This window comes from Physella acuta, unplaced genomic scaffold (assembly GCF_028476545.2).
Source record: "Physella acuta isolate Inbredline_101_S28 unplaced genomic scaffold, ASM2847654v3 ptg001064l, whole genome shotgun sequence".
Taxonomy (NCBI): domain Eukaryota; kingdom Metazoa; phylum Mollusca; class Gastropoda; family Physidae; genus Physella; species Physella acuta.
In genome coordinates, this window is record NW_026732581.1 from 423381 (window position 1) to 443853 (window position 20473).

General features: G+C 34.7%; 1 protein-coding gene across 1 annotated transcript; it reads left to right on the forward strand.

Moving 5' to 3' along the window:
- The first annotated feature begins 5600 nt into the window (after positions 1 to 5600).
- Positions 5601 to 11743, forward strand: LOC131955364 (ficolin-2-like). Its single transcript, XM_059319485.1, has 4 exons — positions 5601 to 5660; positions 9267 to 9347; positions 10259 to 10378; positions 11044 to 11743. Exons 2-4 carry the CDS (start codon positions 9270 to 9272, stop codon positions 11419 to 11421), a joined length of 576 nt encoding a protein of 191 aa, XP_059175468.1. The 5' UTR covers positions 5601 to 5660; positions 9267 to 9269; the 3' UTR covers positions 11422 to 11743.
- The last annotated feature ends 8730 nt before the right edge of the window (positions 11744 to 20473 follow it).

Here is a 20473-nt window from a genome sequence, read left to right on the forward strand (position 1 = left end):
TCTACAGATTTGTTTTATTGCCTCAATTATATTATCTTCATTCCAAGTTAAAATTAAACTATCTTAAAATGTAAAATACTTATTCCTAGCAAACGAAAATGGCATCTCCAAATTTTACAAAATAATAATTCACTTTTTTCCATGGCTAATCTGACAAAAGTTTTGTTTACTTTGTTTTTTTATTCTATCTTGTCATTGCGAGATGTGATATTCTATTTTTAGAAGTTTTGGTTTGAACAAAAAATTAAAGCAGCCCATTTAGAAAACGACTAACTTTATATTTGTTCTCTATACAAAAGCAAATGTCAGAAAAGGAAACCAGTCATGTGTTTTGTATACGTACTCAAATGTTTCTGGCAACAAACTGACAACTGTTCTCCTTTAAAAATGTTGTTATAAAAAACAATGCTTTATCCTGAAATAGAATAATTCAAATTCAATACCCTTATAGATTGATGGAATACAACAAATGTTTTAAATATTTGTTATAAATTTAATTTAGTATTGTTAAAGCTGTATAACTATTTATTTTGTTAATTTTAAAATCTTGTTCTCGAACAATAGTAATCTCTATTCCATACGGTTAGTGTTGTTACTAATCCTAAAATAAAATACACACTAATAACTATTATTTTTACACAATTTAGAAGCAAATTAAATAAGTGTAATTTATATTTTAAACTCGCCACAAATCATAGAATTAAAATAATCTAACAGTAATTTTTATTCCAGATTTGGTTAAGATAATCGTTAACTAAGTTGAATCAATTTCTTGCATCACTAAACTAGTGTTCTTGCCCTCGAAATCATTACATTTGTTTAATTAGCTTCTAATTATTTTCTTTAAAACTATGTTTCTAAAACAAGCGAAGAATTCCAGATGTGTTAAGGCATCATAGTATGTAATAGTCTTTTCTTTTAACGGATTATACTAATTAAACTTGTATTTACTTTAGGAATAAAAAATGTTGCACGTTATTATGTACATCCATGGACCACTTATATACTATTTTCAACTGTGCTGGGATATAATGTTTCCTCAGCAGTATTACCCCCCACTCCAATGCCATCCTACCAACTTAAGTCGATTGTTTTTGGCTGCCCGAGACACGTATTTTTAAAACTAAATTATTGATGTAAACACAATTTTGCTTGATTAACTCTTGATTAACTCTTATACAACAGCTGTCACAAATTTAATAAAACCAACTCAAATGTGTTCGATTACGCCATTCATCACTGCTGGCAAGGGAGTCGGCGTGGTCGAACCCTCGGGCAGATAAGGCTCGTTAGCTGGGGACAGCCACTCTTCTAGGAGAGACAACTCCAAAATCAAACAGCTGCTGCTTTGTAGTTTGTTCTTGGTTGGACAAATGCTATGGAAGCATATCCAAAAAGAAAAACAGGCTTAAATCGGAGTCAATGGTCTGAATGGCGCATAACCAGTTGACACGTAACGCTTAATTGTGATGGAAGCATGGTCGAGTCGGCAAAGCTCATAGTTGATACATTCGAAAAAAGTTTCGAGTTCGAACCGTTTGGAAGATAAGGCTCGACCCATTCCTACACTAAAAACTAAGAACGGAAAAGAAGAACTGCTGGCAATACTAGTTTTCCTTAAACCAAAATCGTTAAAAAACAGCTGTAAATGTTTAAAACTACAGATAGACGGCAGCTGTCATAATTTGTTAATACACATATTTCTGTTAAAACAGTTTGTGTATAAGTATAATCTACAATTGTGTTAAAATAAATGAGTAAATCTTGTAAACAAAACGATAAAAGCAATACATACAAAGGTTCCAACTTTTTCAACATTCTCTATTACCTGTATTTATTTTACATTTATTTCAATCATATGCTAAATATTTAAACCTCTAAAACAGTATATGTCATTCAAACTCAAACTCGCGATCTACTTAGTATGGGCTTTCAATCACAAATAAATGTTATTGTTCAAGGCTTTTCAGTGATTCACACTCCGGACAGAAAATGGCGTTATATGAAACACAGTTTAAATGTCATTATGTAGTTGAGAATGTAAGACAGGTGCTGAGAATATGGATTCGAACTCGAGACTCAGGGGTTAGCAGTCTGACTCTCTACCGCTAGGCTACGTGGTCCCATCCTGCAATTTTCTGCGAGCTTTTTTAAAAGTTATTTCGCCCCCATCCACCCCCTCCCCATCAGGTTATACTTTCTCTATTCCTAGCAATCGATGCACGACTCTGGGCGATCCTTCGAAAGTCAAGCTAATGCCTGCTAATAATGTGTTTCATCTAATCTCTTAGTCTAAGCGTCTAACAGTGTTGCAAAGGCATGCGGGAAATAATTATAAGTCTGCTTTTGTTCTATTGTTATTACGGCCCGACCACCAGGTCCTTTACTACTGGACCGGGGTTGGTTAACAAGAACAAGAATAATAAGGAATAAACACAATTATTAACAGGAGCACATAGATGGGATCTATGATGTGGAAAAATGCTCATATAAAGATCTGGGATTAATGAAGAACGTGTGCACCTTCGTACGAGAAACTGGAGTCCTGAAAAAGTATTTGGATGAACCGAGTCCCACCAAGAACCAACCTGAGCCCACTGCCGATGACCATGTAGGTACACGGGAGGGTGGCAGGATCCATAGCCACTAAACCGACCGCTAGGCCAAGTAGGGTCAAAACGTCGCAGCAGTGACAGCTCGAGGCAAATGCCACCCCCTCCCCTGTGTAATAAACGTGCTAGCCTGGTCGCCAGGGTGTCCCTATTCGGCGTGGTACAGAAAGGAGCCCATAGCTACGACTCACCCGTTGAAGCACATACAAAATCCTAACCGTAAAAGGCGACGTCTGTCTTTGGCTAGAGGCCCCCGCATTGCACCCCATCGCGGTTTTTAGATGATCTTTGCTTGCGACCTGGTCATGGGGGCCACTCACCGAGCGTCAAAGTGGTTGTCAAACAAGGTACAGCTCCCAGGCCAAATAGTACGAGAGACTGGAGCGGAAGGAAAGTTTGAGACCATACAGCAGGCAAATAGTACGAGAGACTGGAGCGGAAGGAAAGTTTGAGCTCGTACAGCAGGCAAAAAGTACGAGAGAATGGAGCGGAAGGAAAGTTTGAGCCAGCAGACAAATAGTACGAGAGACTGGAGCGGAAGGAAAGTTTGGGCCCGTACAGCAGGCAAATAGTACGAGAGACTGGAGCGGAAGGAAAGTTTGAGCTCGTACAGCAGGCAAAAAGTACGAGAGAATGGAGCGGAAGGAAAGTTTGAGCCAGCAGACAAATAGTACGAGAGACTGGAGCGGAAGGAAAGTTTGGGCCCGTACAGCAGGCAAATAGTACGAGAGACTGGAGCGGAAGGAAAGTTTGAGCTCGTACAGCAGGCAAATAGTACGAGAGACAGGAGCGAAAGGAAAGTTTGAGCCAGCAGACAAATAGTACGAGAGACTGGAGCGGAAGGAAAGTTTGGGCCCATACAGCAGGCAAATAGTACGAGAGACTGGAGCGGAAAGAAAGTTTGAGCTCGTACAGCAGGCAAATAGTACGAGAGACTGGAGCGGAAGGAAAGTTTGAGCCAGCAGACAAATAGTACGAGAGACTGGAGCGGAAGGAAAGTTCGAGGTCGTACAGCAGACAAATAGTACGAGAGACTGGAGCGGAAGGAAAGTTTGAGCTCGTACAGCAGGCAAATAGTACGAGAGACTGGAGCGGAAGGAAAGTTTGACACCATACAGCAGGCAAATAGTACGAGAGACTGGAGCGGAAGGAAAGTTTGAGCCCATATAGCAGGCAAGGGGTGCGCCAAGGGCCAAAGCCACACCCTGCCTTAGAGATTGGAGGCGGTCGAATCGGTATTAGCGACTGGGGGTTGTGTACAAGGCGGTAGGACGAAGCCCCAAACCTGGTGGGGGAGGGGGGAGAAGGCAAGCCCGGTGTAAAAACCGGATCAAAAAGCAAAAAACATGTATCGCATAAAGCCAAAGTTTTCGTGAGACTGTCTCCAGTCGACATATTTGCCAGTAAGTTGGTGTTCGCTAATGTGGCTAATGTGAGTCCACCTACTGAGCCGGTATATTCGTGTCATTTGAGTAACTGTACAACACTTAACATCAAACCGCCAACACATGAAATACAATGAGTAAAATACCACTATCAACAACGGAAATAAAAATTATTTTAAAGCGACTACCCCACTAGCCTCTAACGGTCAGTTCTATTCTAAGTCTACAGACATCCCAACTCACCAGGTATGTCCCCTCTTGTTGAAGTCTAGCCCTGCACTGGCCTGTACCGTCCTGTCTCAATCCCTCACCAAATAGACATATAGAGAAATGTATGTTCCAAGCAAAAAAAATTTAAATAAAAAAAAAAACTTAGGCAAAACTATTTTAAAAAATGTAATGTCTCAATAGTAAACATTTAAATAACCACCAGTAATTTCTCTCTTGAGAAAAAAAACATGAACAAATATTACTCAAGACATGTTCGTAGTAGCAAAACGTTCACAACAACCCCACAACCTGAACACGGGTTGATAAATTTGAAAAAATTGTCCTCGTATATTTGTTAACATCACATAACTGCTTGCAATGCTTTACTCATAGATGACAATACACTCATAAACAGCATAAACTTTCAATCACTTTTGGAATAAACACATTGATGTAACTCACAAAGCAACCTATTATCGATAATTTTCCGTCAAAACCCATATTTAAGATATCGGGAAAACATTTTTAAATCTACGTGTCATTTGACTTCTAAATGTGTTCATAAATATATTTAAAATTATGCGTACAGACCTTGTGGTACTGAAAGGGTTAAAATAATTATTAACAAATTATAAGCGACGGGTAATTGAAATAAAAGTCTTAGGCCAGATGAGACCCGCATATAGAACGGACATAAAAATCCAACTGTATTATATATCGACAACGCCAAGCGATAACCACGTCATTCGTCTCTGCGCTGTTTGACTATAACCATGGGGACTCTGAAAATATCTGCTCGAGCATTTGTTCTAGTGTTTGCTCTCAACTTCATTCTGTGTTCTGGTAAGGTTATAAACTTTACGTTGCTACATTTTGTGTCATCAATTTGTTTTTTATTTTAAAACAAAGAGGTGTTGGCGATTGCTTTTACTTTCGTTTTTTTCGATTTATCGAATTTCTTTATTGTTGATTGAGTTCAGTATTTTCTGCGACATAGATACTTACACTGATCTATAGATTATGGAATAAATATTTTTTTCCTTCAGTTGTTCAGCAATTGGACTGCGTGGCCCAGCGTTAGAGAGCTAGGCTTCTTACCCAAAAATATCGAGTTTGAATCCTGGTTCAAGTCAATAGAATATCAATAAGCCACCTAACTCTAATGGGTACCTAATTCACGTTGAGGCGGCACGACTTAGTTCTGACCACATTATCCCTTAAACTGTTGTGGTTTCTAAAGCAGATGTTCTCTATGAAAATTAAAATAATAATTGTTTATCAACATCGTCCCCTAAGAATTAGAAAAAACAACTGCGATAACATTCTGCCACAAGGGACTCCAAAAAATCAATTGAAATTGAAATTTAATTTAAACATGTTTGGCACAGGTCAACATAACGATGACAAAATAAAACCTCAAGACATACAAAAAAGAGAGGACACGATTAACAAGGTATATTATTTTTAATTGATTTGTCATAAATATTTTGTTCCTTTGTTACAATAGACAAACACAAAAAGTAATTGCAATAAAAAACGCTAGAACTCATTCGTCGGGATCAAAGCTACGCACTTTTGACTGAACTTTGTCCTTAAAATGTTAATGGATATGAAAAGGATTAACATAGCAACCAAATACTAGTTTACAACGCTTGAACCTGCATGAAGATCTTTACCTTTAATGGGCATAATGAATTTGTAATAACATTATTAAAATTTAGTATAATTCCAAAGCATTAAATATACAAACTATAAAGATCAAACTGACCTAAGGCGTGAATTAATTGTTTCAAAACGTTTGGCAACTCTTTCATGCCGACAAAAGCGCCAACATTTGTCAATATGGCAAGCCAACTAGTTCTATTTATTTGTTGCTTTCTTTTTATAGCTTATTGTGTCCATTTTCGTCTCTTTTTTAAAATTAATTTATTTACAATGAATTAATACATTTTACATTGGTGTTGTCTTGTAACAAACACTTAGAAATATATATACTACTAAAACTCAAGTTTGTTTACATGTTTGAATTATGTTTGTCATATATATATATATATATATATATATATATATATATATATATATATATATATATTTATATTTCTGTCCCAGGTACATGCAAATATTTGTCCTTAAGTGCCCTAAGTTATACATACACAAATAAATATTTTCCCTTAAGTACCCTAACTTATACATACACAAATGAATTATTACATATTAAAGCATACTTAAGATAATGGCACAAATCCATGAAAAGGATATACGTTGATTTCAGCCATATGTCGCACAGGTTTTAGTAGAATAGAAAAATAACAGATTAAACATATCACATATCATTGAAAAATGTGAACATCGACACAAGGCTAAATTACTTAAGCACGAGAAACTGTGCATATTTTACCACGTTTTTCTTAACTCAGTTCGCGTTTGTTTATGGATTTGTTTGTTGTTAAAATCGACAACGAAAATTAGCCCACTTCTGATTGCTCTAGTGATCTGAAATTCGGCATGCAGGCTATTTTCGCCTAACAATTTCAGATGCAATCATAAAAACTAACAATTAGAGACCTAAATTAGCTTAATTAAATTACGCCCCTTCTCTGTTTAAAGCGTATCGGCCGCTCAAGATTTGAAAATGGGCCTTTCAATAAAAAGTGTGACGCGCATTGTGAAGACCCCTTAGTGAAAAAAATAAACAACGCCGTGAAAGTGAGAAATTTGCGACAAATTACTAAAATATAATTGGCTACTTAGAAAATTTGCGATATCATTGGGAAGGCGTTTATCTTGAAAGGTGCAATTAGAAATCAGTGAAGTTTAAGTTACGAGTTTTAACTTCAAAACACATCCACATAGAAAAAGTACTTTTGTCCTTGTTTACTGTTTTGATCACCCACCCACTCTGCCCAGCGTACCAACCGTGTCACCGTTAACAATGTGTTACCGTGTCCGTGTGTTTGTTGACAACCCCAGACCATCACGTGATTCGTGAGTAGATCTCCACGCCAGCTACGGTAGCTACACACCTGTGGGTGTCCAATCCATTCGTGTTGACTGCGTTGAACTGAACAAATCGTTGTGTCATGAGGATTGGATATACCGATATGCGATAGTAGACTTCTGAAAATAGTGATAGGTTTTTAGTATAGTAACATCGTCTAGGTCTAGCATTATGGTAAGAAATTACGGTTAGGCGTATGGTAGGACTAGGGTTGCATTTAGGGACAGGGTTAGCATTGAAATTAGCAAGACATGTGTATTTTAGCATGCCCAGCGTACGAACCGTGTCACCGTTAACAATGTGTTACCGTGTCCGTGTGTTTAGCTTTTCAGCAATGTTGAAAACGCGTCAACAAAAAGAACGTCAACGAGAAAAAGCTCGCTTGAGGCGCCAAAGAGATCGTTCGCTTGAGACCGAGGAAGAAAGAGAAGCTAAAAGAATACGTCGACAGGAGCTAGCCAGTATTGGAAGCGAGGAACATCGTCTTGAGAGATTATCAAAACAAAAAGAGCGTCAACAAAAAGTTCGAGATTTTGAGTCTGCTGATGAGCGGAATTTGCGCCTTGAGAAACAACAAAAAATTCAACAACGAAATCTGGCCGTTGAGTCAGCGGAAGAGCGGAATTCGCGCCTTGAGAAACATTTTTTTTTAAAACCACGTTTTTCACGTGTAGCAACAGACTAAAAAGGAGAAAAAAATACTTACAATTAAAAAAAAAAACCACTTGTGGACTAAAAAGTAGAGAATAAATTTTTCTTCCGACCCTAGGGGATCTACCAATGACTGCTCGTAGATTTTGTGCTTCCTCGAGCTGTGCAGGTTCTTGTGATGACTGTTCATACATTTGATGACAAAAAAAAAACGTGGGTCGGACAGATTTATGATTAAAGCGAAAAGCACACAACACACGAATTTTGAAAATTTAATGGTGAACGTACCCACGTTTTTTGTCATCAAATGTATGAACAGTCATCACAAGAACCTGCACAGCTCGAGGAAGCACACAATCTACGAGCAGTCATTTGTAGATCCCCTAGGGTCGGAAGAAAAATTTATTTTCTACTTTTTAGTCCACAAGAAAAACGTGTTTTTTTAAAAAGTTTTTTTAAGTATTTTATTATTCTATTGGTATCACACTCTTATACACAAACACACGCACATATAAATACATATATTTACACACTCGCATGCTATTGTATAATAATTTGCTTGATCGAATTATATGCAGATTTGTAAATTTCCAATGGGATTTTACACCAATCCACATTGGTGAAAGTTGTATTTGGTGTCACCCCCGTAATATTTGGTAGAATGGTGCCAATTCATGCAAACATTAATCTACAAAGAAAAAGTATGTAAGGACCCAACTCTAACAGTTATAATTATATTTTAAAAAGCATTGTTTTTGTACTAAATTATAAAATTAGATACAATTAGATGTCACAATCCTAATAACAGTCGTGGATTGACATATACGTAATTACAATTCTTAACAAAACCTTTTTCCTCAGGCAAATAATTTTTGCAATGTGTTGTTGATATAACTTCCCCCACCCCCAAAATCCCCACCCCCACCTTGAAAGATTTAAACAGTGCTTAGATAATACTAACGATGTGTATCTATAGTCGGTTATTAATATACCTGGAAGTACCAGGTTTGCGTCATAATGCCACCCCCCCCCCCTCCCTCCACCTTCCCCAACCCTGTTGGAACTTGTCAATTTTGCTCTTAAAGTCTATTTACCTCTAATTAATCATTTATTTAAATGTAATGACCATTTTTTCTGTATAAATTTTGCTATTTTTGCCATGGAGTCCAGAATATGTTTCATCACAGCTATACGCTTTTGTTTTGCTGCTTGTCTCGACAATGTTTACCAAAATAGAAGCGTTCTTACATTAGTGTTTTGCTAGGTGATAATGCTGCTGTAGAAAATAACAAAGTAGCAAACGTTTTCCTAGTGTAAAAACACATGTTTTCAACTGATATTTAGAACACATATTCGTTATATTGTTTACTCCAGTCAATATGTGCCAACATGAACAATCGTGTTTTACAGGACATGAGAACGGCTGGAGTAGATGTCAGCAGAACACTGTGTGATACCAAGACTGACGGTGGAGGATGGATTATTATTCAGGTTTTTGTCATTAAAATTATTCTTAGCCATTTACCAATTTGTTTTTTTTTCCGATATTTTATTCTAACAGTTTTGATATATTTATTTAGTTAAAACACACGTATGATACAAAATGTTGACATTTAGATGCGATCTAAAGAAAAGACATTCTAATAGTTGAACGACATACCCAGTTTTTGTCTATTTAAAATTACGATGACGCTAATTAGTTATACGGACGTCAAAAGACACCAGCTCTAGTTTTGTTATCGTTCTGTCAGACCATTGGCCAGTATTCTAATTGGTTGAAGTCAGGTGACAAGTCAACAGCAGATTTTTTAACATAACTCAGTGTTTTAGTGGCTATTGGTGAGAAGGTGATTCTTAGTCTTGTTTATTTTGTTGTTCTTAATAAAAGTAGGGAGTTTTAAATAAAATAGAGAAATTCATAGTTTGTTATAAACGATTATAATGTTATGAGTACATTCATTTTATTTTTAATATCTTTTGTGTTGTATACATAAAATTGGGGAATTATTTGGTTTCACGTTTGAAGAGAAGCAAACGTTAAAGCAAGTGTTTTATCTCGTGATAGTTGTAACTGTCTTATACACAAACCATTGGAAATATTTAGAGAGTTCATGTGAAGAATATTAGGTCTTATATAGTAACGACTGCTTTGATTGTATGTATATTGTTTGTTGTAAAATATAACATAATAAATTTCAAAGATAATTAAGCCTTAAAATAAATCAAATGAACTTATTTTACCGTAGTTTTTTCGATGCCGTTATTTTATTCTGAACGGTTTTAATTTCTTCAATATTTTCATTTATATTAGCACTTGCGTAAATTAAAACATAATTAATCTTCGGAATCAATCAAATCAACTTGCTTAAACTTTATTTTAGCATTGTCGTTATTTCTTACAGAGACGTATCAAAGGTGATGTGACCTTTTCAAGAGGTTGGAACGATTATAAAAAAGGATTTGGTTCAACTGCTGGAGACTTCTGGATAGGAAATGACGTCATTTATCAGCTAACAAATTTAGTAAGAACATCAGAAATCTAGAACCTCTTTTAATTTTTGTCATATCAAAATTTAAGGAAAATATATTTTAGTGCACGCCTAATGTTATTACGTTTGACCATATATGTCAAAACACAAGTTAGTATAGACTTTCTACGCCAACGATTTTATATTTTCCCACACTTTTTGGTTAGGTAGACTTATTAGAATCCCAAAATACCATTTAATTCTTAATTATTCTTGCAAACAAAATTCACCATTTATCCATTCACTCGTTAATTACATACGTAATTGGAATAAAAATAATATTTCGCGTAAGAGAATATATTGCTAAGCTGCAATGTAAGCAGGAAATAGATATTCTTATATAATATTTTCCAACAGAAGTCTTTGGTTGTAATAATCGGATGCATGAAGGCTCTATCGAAATAAGTTTATCCAATATTTTTACTTTATAAACAACGTTTTCCAAGCATAGTTTAAATATCAACTACTGCAAGCTAATCATTAGTTGCATAAGTGGTAAATTTGTTTTTGAAATTTTCTTGTATTATTTATAAATGTTCGTCACGTTTTAGAAATAATTTTAATATGTATAATTATCATATATTATTAGCAGATCAATACTTAAAATATTTCAAACACAATGCAATATCTAAATATTTCTAATTTTTGGTCTACAACAGGGTTATAATGAACTCAGATTTGACATGAAGTATAAAGGTAAAGACTACTACGATGTGTACAGAGGTTTTAAGGTAGAAAATGAAGCAGCAAAGTATAGGATGAACTTCACGTCATTCAGTGGTGGGAATGCTAGAGACTGGTTTAGTTGGCAAAAGGACATGAAGTTTACAACCATTGACTCTGATAACGATTTGTGGTCAAGTGACAACTGTGCTGTAGACTGGAGTAGCGGTGGGTGGTGGTATGGGGAATGTCACGCTGTTAACGTCAACGGTGAATGGGCGAGTCGTGTTCTCGGTAAAGGAATTCATTGGCTTAGCATTACAGGCAGTACTGACTCTCTAGACTTTGTTGAGATGAAACTTCGTCGAATGTAAACAACCCGAAAACAATGCTTTGGTAAAAAAAAATGGATATACAGTAATCAAATTATTTAAATATAATCTTCAGAAACATAAACAACATTTCATATATTAAAATAAATAGATGTAAACATTTAACTAAGACAATATTTTCTTGATGGTGTTTAAGAAGTTTAAAATTAACGAACATTAAACCAACATTCTATTAAAAAATGATTTTAAAAACTACAACAGAGTTTGTTTTGCTATTATGATGTAATAAACCCATGTATACACTTATCTAGAATTGAAATTCCTCATAGATTGAATGTGCGTGTATTAACCATTAAAACAGGAAAAAAAAACGACTATGTTGGTGTCTATTATTTATTGCATATTCATAAATAGACTAGTAGTGTAGTTGTCATCATACACAATATTCAGACTCGGATCGTGTGAAGTTCAATTCTAATAACGTGTGTAATGTTTGTTCACTTTTATCAATATTTTTTCACATAGTTTTTCGAAAGATATATATGCCATCTAAAATCACATAAAGTAGATAGTAACTGTTAATTTGGGATCTGTAAAGCTTTGTATTATAAATGTGAACATTATGCGGTCATACAGTAGAATAAAAAAATATTATTTAAGTAAATCGTATGTTTAAGTAGTTAATATTTTATCGCGTTTATCTCATATAAAGCATGTTTGTTTATTAAGAAATCTCTACTATCACATAAGTACATAATAAAAGTTTAATTCTGAACATTTTTTTATCGAGATTGGAATATTCTTTTATTATCGTTTTCAAGGTATATAACCATACTCTCACAAATCAAGTCGGCAATTTTAATTGTTATCTCCCGTGAACAATTTAGCGTCGTTTGTGTTCCGTACCGTAGGCTAGATAAAATTCCAATTACCTAATTTTATAATTGTATTTGTTTAGTATGTTTACATGGACACAATTAATGGTAAGCAATTATATGCATTTATATACTTCTTTATTATAACGTCCACTTAATTTTTCTATCAAGCCTTCCTTTGTGTAGTTTAAGGAATTGTTTGGTTTGTATATTTACAAATACATCCGTTTATACAACTTATGGTTAATGTGTTATTTCATATGTTTTGTTTTTTTTCGTTTGTTTTTTTTAACACATACTAAAATCTTCGGAACTATCAAACATATGATAACTGTCGTTATTTTTTAATGTGATAAAGGCAATAAGGACCAAGGCTAATTGTAGTGCGTAATGAGTCCACACAGCTACGATGGTCCTTTACTTACGTTATGGAGCGTACACATTGACCACGTTTTTCATACTTATGTCGAGATTACAGAAACATGTTAACTCTATATAATTGTACTGTGTTTAGTTTGTGATCCTAGGATAAATCAATAACTTTATTAACTTAATGTTTCCATTTCTATCAGTATTTTGTCATACAAGATACAACTGTTGCTGTGGTCTGTAAATCCTGTAAGCTTGTCAGTTCCTCTTACGTGAATGTTTTCAATACAGGTCAGACCTTCCGACACCAGACCACTGCTGACAAGATTTTACCTTAATGTTATTTATGGTATTAGCTCGAGTATTAGCTTTATTTTTTATCTCTTGTCCTAGCTGAAAGTTGATTTTAGCTTCGTGCTTTATTACTTTTCAGAATTCCCGTTAACAAGTTAGATGGTGTATAATGAGCTAAAAACGGTAATGCTCGTGTGTTAGAAATGAAAGATTAGCTTGTATTCTAAAACGTGTGTATGTGTGTGTTCCCAGAGTATTGCTGTCATCAAAGACATTTGTAGGCTGTCACGGTAGGGGAGCGTGACTGGGTAAAATGGGATACGAAGGTTCTATATGGTGTCAAACGTACAGACAAAGGGAGGCTACTGGAGAAATATTTGTGGCACAGCCTAAATGTAAACCCCTCAAGGAGATAGATTCCTGGTCTAAATCTGACGAATCTACCCGTTTTAATTTAGTCATAAAAGATGTACATATTTACAAATAAACACACACACACACACATATATATATATATATATATATATATATATATATATATATAAATATATATATATATATACATATATATGTGTTTATTTGTAAATATGTACATCTTTTATGACTAAATTAAAACGGGTAGATTCGGGTAGATTTATTTATTTATTTATTTATTCATATATATATTTATATATATATATATATATATATATATATATATATATATATATATATATATATATATATATATATGTTTGTGTGTATGTGTGTGTATAATACTAGCGTTCCCGTTCCCCTTAGATCTGAGATAGATGTGGATGCAGTTTGACCGATACGGAAATTAACAGAAAAAAATCTTAAATCTGCATTCTGCATCCTGTGTAACCTGTAAGTTAACTATATTGTTCGGTTTATGTTGTTGCTTGCGTATTCAATATAATTTTTTTCGTAGTTTTAACTGTCGGTAATGCATTTTTAAAATACCTTTAAGAGTTAAGGTTAGGGTTACTATAATCTATTGAGATTTCTCTGTACGACACAACATATGTATAATTTTAGAAATTGTAATTCAGTAAAATTTAAATGCATACCTACGAAGCGAACATACAGTAAAAGTACATTTGTATAATCGCACATCGTCTTTTCCCTTTTGTGTAATATTACTTAAGTATCAATGCCTAGTGGCTTCGCTAGGTCGGGTGTCACCCGGTGCGGTACCTTCTGGTGTCAACCCTCCACCCCCACACCCGAAAATAAATTGTTTCCCATTTTGCCTAATGGCTTCCATTGATGCGTACAAGCCACCTATTAGTTCATGTGCAAAAAGCATCGTTTTCATCGAAAATAATTAGATTTTGGTATCACCCCCTTTCCGGGCATAATTCAAAATATTCAACAAAGCCTTTTGTCCTATGTAAATCTTGCAATTGGTGTTAGCACCCCCCCCCCCACCTGGTGATAGTTTTAAAATGTGCACAGCTTATAGTAAAGATGTTTATCTATAGTCCGTTATTTATATTCGATTAACTCTAATTAATCATTAATTAAACTGGCAAAAAGCATATGTCAACCCCTTAAATGGTGTTACCCGGGGCGGTCCGTACCACCCGCCCCCGCCTCGCGACGCCTCTGTCAACGCCCATCATTGTTTCCCTTTTTACAAGCTTTTGAGTCACTATTTTGTCTGTACACACATTTAAATTAAAGATGGGCGGCGTATGTGTCGGTAGGTTAAAGCACACAACGGCAAACACAAAATACTCCAGTTCGAATCACAGGTTCATGTCAGTAGAACATCCTTGAGTACACCCAGCCCTGGTGGGTACCTACTAATGTTAGGGAAAGTAAAGAGGCTGGGCATAGTGCTGGACACGCTATCCCTTATAGACTGAGGTCATTAAAATAGGTGAACTATACTACGCCTTACACATGGATTGTCAGGCTCGCAATTTGTTTTTACAAAAATCAGCGATACAATTTGGGATTTAAATACACAAAGTACATTAAAAGGCAAATGTAATGGAACAACGTTCTACGATTGGTTATAATGTGGTGGGGGGGATGGAAACTGCTAAATTCAGTTGATTAATAAGTAGGTCATCAATAATTCTAATGAATCCATGCTCCACTATAGTAAAAAATAATTATTAATAAAAACTGTATTATAATGAAGTCGACTTTACATGACGAGGAAATGAGAATTACTGTCTTGCATTAGAAACGTTGAGACATAGCCATAACAAAAATAGCTACAAAGAGTTCATTAATATAGAGTAAAAAAAACTTCGCTTATTTTAGTATGTATGTATAAATTAACGTCGACGTGACGTTCTGCAACATACGAGTTGGTCTACCATTGTAGTGTCATTCAAATCTCTGTATTACAAAACCCTACAATGTCTGCTATTTTAGTGACGGCTTTGATCTTTGTGAGTGGCATCGTAAGGGGTCATCCATAAATGACGTCAAGCTTTTTTGACGATTTTTACCTTTCCCTTCCCCTCCGTCACACATCCTCAAAAAAACCACACCCCCCCCCCCCCCCCAAACCCCAAAATGACGTCACACTTCAGCCTACCATCCCCCTCAAAATTGCAGTGGCTATTCATTAGTGTATATAAAAATGCATACTTTTTAAAAATGTAGAAACAAAATTAGTCTGAATGTTAAAGCACTGCACTTATATTATTGATATATTCTAAACGATCAAAACTTTTAATTTAGTTTTTTTTTAATAAAATAAAATTGCATTTTCTAACCTGGCGGTCAATATGACAAGTAAAAAAATTAAATTCCCCTGTTTCTGTGAACACGGCATATGACAGCATAGTTTATTCTACACTATGCCTCGGCGTCTTTACTTTCCCTAACGTGAGATAGGTACCCATCAGTGTTGGGTGGACTCATAGACGTTCTACTGTCTTTAATATGGATTCGAACTCAAGACTTTCGGGTTAGCAGTCTATTGTTTTAGGATTTTCAAATGATAAACTATAAATACCGCTAAAAAGAAATTAATTTTTATCAACTATACAATCTCTTTTTTCTATGTGGTTGAAGAATAGTAGTTAGTAGGGGGTTGCTCTGCCTTTTGGGGAGGATAAGTTGTGTGCGGCTTATTTTTTTTTGCATTTGAATCATATGCCTTTCCCTCTAGATTTCCTAAATATTGGTTCATCTTCAAGAGATCCTTCTATAAATTCCGTCTCCATTTAATTTGACGGTGACTTTTTCCACAATGTTTCCCAGCCACAACCCTATAGTTAAATCAGGGACGGAACTAAAGTGTTTGGTAATGCTATCAATATGAAGGAAAGAAAACATCAAAGCTCGTCTTTTGATCAAGTGACAAAACACAGACTATTGTTGAAAATTTGGGTACAAAAAATACAATTCCATCCGACGAATCATTTCAAATATCGGAAATATAAAATATAATAAAACAGATCAAGTTATAATATAAACAGAAATACAAACAAGCACTGCGATCATAGAAAGTCAAACACATACAGTTAAGGATATGCTAAGGCAATTTAACATTTCAATTCAACATCAAGAGAAAATATAACGCTTAATATTCAGTGTTTTTCTAACAAATCTAAAAACAGTTATGTTCTATATAAAAGTATGATGGATTTAAAGATGGATTTATTAAACCTTACAAATGAGAATATAAAAAAATAACGCTGAAAGCTTTGCTGAGATTCAAAACAGAAGTATGACAAAATTTGAAGATAAGAGCAAGCTACAGTATGAATCACACATAAAATCACTGAGGAGATTGATAATGAAAGCGTTAGAGCTGAATGATTCTTACACTTAGATAAATGAGAGTGTAGAAACATCAAACGACACAGTGGACACTCTAACTTCAAAAGCGAATTATTTAAATAGATGATTTAGTAAATAAATTGCTAGGAACTAAGATCTATATTCTAAACAGAATAGACCAAGTAAGTTTTAATTATTATCAAATGATATCTTCAAGTTAAATTCTTAAAGAGACGCAGTCACGAGAGGAAATTGAACTTTGAATTTTCACCGTTTTTTACTACACGCAAAAATAAACTAAGAAAACATTTGGAATAAAGACATTTTTTTTTAAATTTATACTAACCCGTTTTCATATACGTGTGATTATTAATAAAAATTGACTATTTGTTTGTCTCAATTTTACCTATTAAAGGGGATATGACTGCGTCTAGAATGTGAACTTTTAATTTCCCCAGTTGCTTTATTTAACACACAAATAAAAATACAAACACATTAACAGCATGTGGATAAAAGGGGGAAAAGTTAAGTAATTAAAAATTGATTAAAATTATGTCTATATCCCGATTTCTCATCCCCCGCAGTGTTTTATAAGTATATACGAGAAAGTTTAGGGAAGATCACTCCCGCTTTATTTTTAGCGTAGCACGACGTAAAGCTCTCGAATGAATTTTTCTTAAAATATTCTGTAAACGAACATACGTATGTTTTTTTTTAACATTTCCTTTTGGCAATGGTTATAATATAAATGATTGGAGTAACGTCTTGTCGATAACGTCTAATACGTCTATAAAAGTAAAAGAAGTTTTTCGGTAAACCAGAAAAAGTATATGTTTATTAAAAACATCTACATTAATTCTTGAAGAATATTGAATATCATATAACTTGTAATGCATAGAAGAAATACTACATAAATTTGTTAGTATGAGTTAAAATATATTACATTCAACTTATCTGACTACATATACAAGTTTTTCCAATCTATAAAGCGTTCAGTAAATCAGTCATTAAAACGTGACCCTTCATAAAAACTAATTAAAAACAAGTTTTCATGAACTAAAAAGCTAGAAAAACGTGTGAATAAATTATCAAAACCAAAGGCTGACTAAGCGTGTTAAAATCTGCTTATATTTGTGCGAACCAAACAGAATATATTACATATTTACCAAAATAAACTGAATTTTGTAGGTGTGTATTTTAATAACTAGTTGCATGTTTACTCTATCATTGTTATTATTAATTTATGTAGCATGTAATAGTAATCGTATAGTTTAAACTCTTACTTGGATATCAAAAGTTGGATGCTTTTTTTATGAACGAAAAATGGCATCCACTGGCCGTTGACTATCTTTAATAATAGGTTTTTAGGAGACTTAGAAATTAAAACTGTATCATAATTAACCGAAGAAAGATGGCGCTGAATGTGCTATGTATTAATGATATGACCAGACAAAGTTAGAGCAATGGCGCTAGATTGTCAACCTGTAAGTAGACTGTGAAGGTTAGATACAGACAACATAAAACTAAGTGGACTGTAAAGGTTGAGGGAGACTTAGATACAGACAACAGAAAACTAAGTGGACTGTAAAGGTTGAGGGAGACTTAGATACAGACAACAGAAAACTAAGTGGACTGTGAAGGTTGAGGGAGACTTTGATACAGACAACAGAAAACTAAGAAGACTGTAAAGGTTGAGGGAGACTTAGATACAGACAACAGAAAACTAAGTGGACTGTGAAGGTTGAGGGAGACTTAGATACAGACAACAGAAAACTAAGTGGACTGTGAAGGTTGAGGGAGACCTAGATACAGACAACAGAAAACTACCGACAAGAGCAGAGAAAGTTGTTCAAGACTGGCTTTCTCTGGCGGCCCCATTTACCCTGGGTATCGACGGTAAAGGGTGATGATGATCAAAAATAATGCAAAACATTTTTAAAAACATTTTTTTCTGTAAACCAAAAACCAGAGTTGGCCGACTGTGAATTAACATATCGATTTCTCAAGTGTTGGATTTCAATGTTTTAATTGCTAAAAAACTTAATTCTTTTTTGAAACACCTTGAAATTACTCATTGAATGGAAAATGGAGATCAGTTAATATAATATGTACGTTTTTATATTGATTTTAAAATTCTGAATACATTTGGAAACTGCAGGAATTAATTTCATAATTTTAATATTTGTCTCAGTTTAGGCCAACGTACGAACAATATGATTTTTGTTTTAATAATTGTGCATTTTTACAAGCTTTTATTTAACTTGCTTACTCTGTATGGGTCATAACGGGCGAGCCCCTGGGGACGGTTATTAGCTAATCCACCCACTTACTTATCATTTAGATCCGCCTATGCTTGTAAAGCTTACATAAAAATATTTCAATGGTAGTACGTCACGTATCATTTATCGACCGGTTAACCAGAGGTCTCCAAACTTTTCCGCCCGAGGGCCGGATTAACTATCAAATATACGATCCCCCCAAATGGAATTTAATATATATATATATATATATATATATATATATATATATATATATATATATATATATATATATATATATATATATACATATATAAATACTGTCGGCGCCCGACAACACACTCGAGGTCCAAGTTTGTTCTCAAATTGTTCTTCACGTTGGCCTACTTCATTCTTGATAAAGTTTGTATGTTGTTCCAAAATTTGAAAAGTACTTTCAAAAGTTTTAATATTAGGAAAGTCTTCCTTGGGCAAATACTTATAGTTTTAGTAGTATATCGATAGAAAGATAGCCTAGCCGTCTCGGCCAGGGCCTGCACTGGCATCTGTGAAAAACCTATTAGTAAAGGATAAGACCTGTGTATTTATTAAACAAAATATATCGGGCATTGCCCGGTTTTAGGAATTGTATTACTTTTCTAAATAATTTTAACCACAACATACCAATTCCGAAACACAAATAAATGCAAACATACCACAAACGCAAACACAAACACAAACGCAAACACACACCCAACCACAAACGCAAACCCATACACAAAGAAAATAAAAACACCAACTCAAACAAAAAGCACACACAAACGCAAATACAAATAGAAACACAAACGCAAACCAAAGCGCAAACAATAACTCAAAATAATGCAAAATTAAAAGCAAACATAGACACAAACTTAAATGCAAACACGAACGCGAAGTGCTCACAGTCTAGCCCAGGGCGCAAAAATGCACCCTGCTGGGGCGCCGGCGGAACCGCCTGATTCAACTTAGTAACAGACTATAATACCCCAACTTATTAATAGTCTTTTGCACTCACTTAAACGAACGTAAGCGTCATAGTGAGTACGGGAAGGCCAGGGGCGCCTAATAGCACTCATTCGGGGCGCCAGACGATGCCTTTTTTATTACCATAGTCTATCAGTGTCCTATCTCACTGTATAAAACAAACGTATGAGCTATAGAGCTCACGGAAAGGCGCGGGGCTCCAAATAGAACTCTGTCGAATGGATTCGGTTTAGTTAAGGACTACAGTAACTTTTCTTATACATAGTTTATTTGACTATTTAAAACGGACGTCTGCATCACAGCGGCCACATGATAGCCCAGGGCTTGAAATAGCACCCTGCCAAGGCGCCAGCGGACTCGCCTGATTCAATTTAAAGAAATAATATAATACTCCAAGCTTGTCCGCAAACGGAAATATAGAAGTAACATTTATGACATTTAGGAGCGGCTTCTAATCTGTTTTTGATTTTAAATAATAACTAGTAAACAGTACGTTCAGTGTATAAAATAAATATAGGCAGTATTTAAAATATCAGGGTTGTACCT

What these genes read in the sequence shown, in the direction of transcription:
- LOC131955364 (XM_059319485.1), top strand. Translation starts at nt 9,270, where the DNA reads ATGAGAACGGCTGGAGTAGATGTCAGCAGAACACTGTGTGATACCAAG. An exon ending in GAGGATGGATTATTATTCAG is followed by an intron (nt 9,348 to 10,258) that starts GTTTTTGTCATT and finishes TATTTCTTACAG; the next exon opens with AGACGTATCAAAGGTGATGT. An exon ending in TTTATCAGCTAACAAATTTA is followed by an intron (nt 10,379 to 11,043) that starts GTAAGAACATCA and finishes GGTCTACAACAG; the next exon opens with GGTTATAATGAACTCAGATT.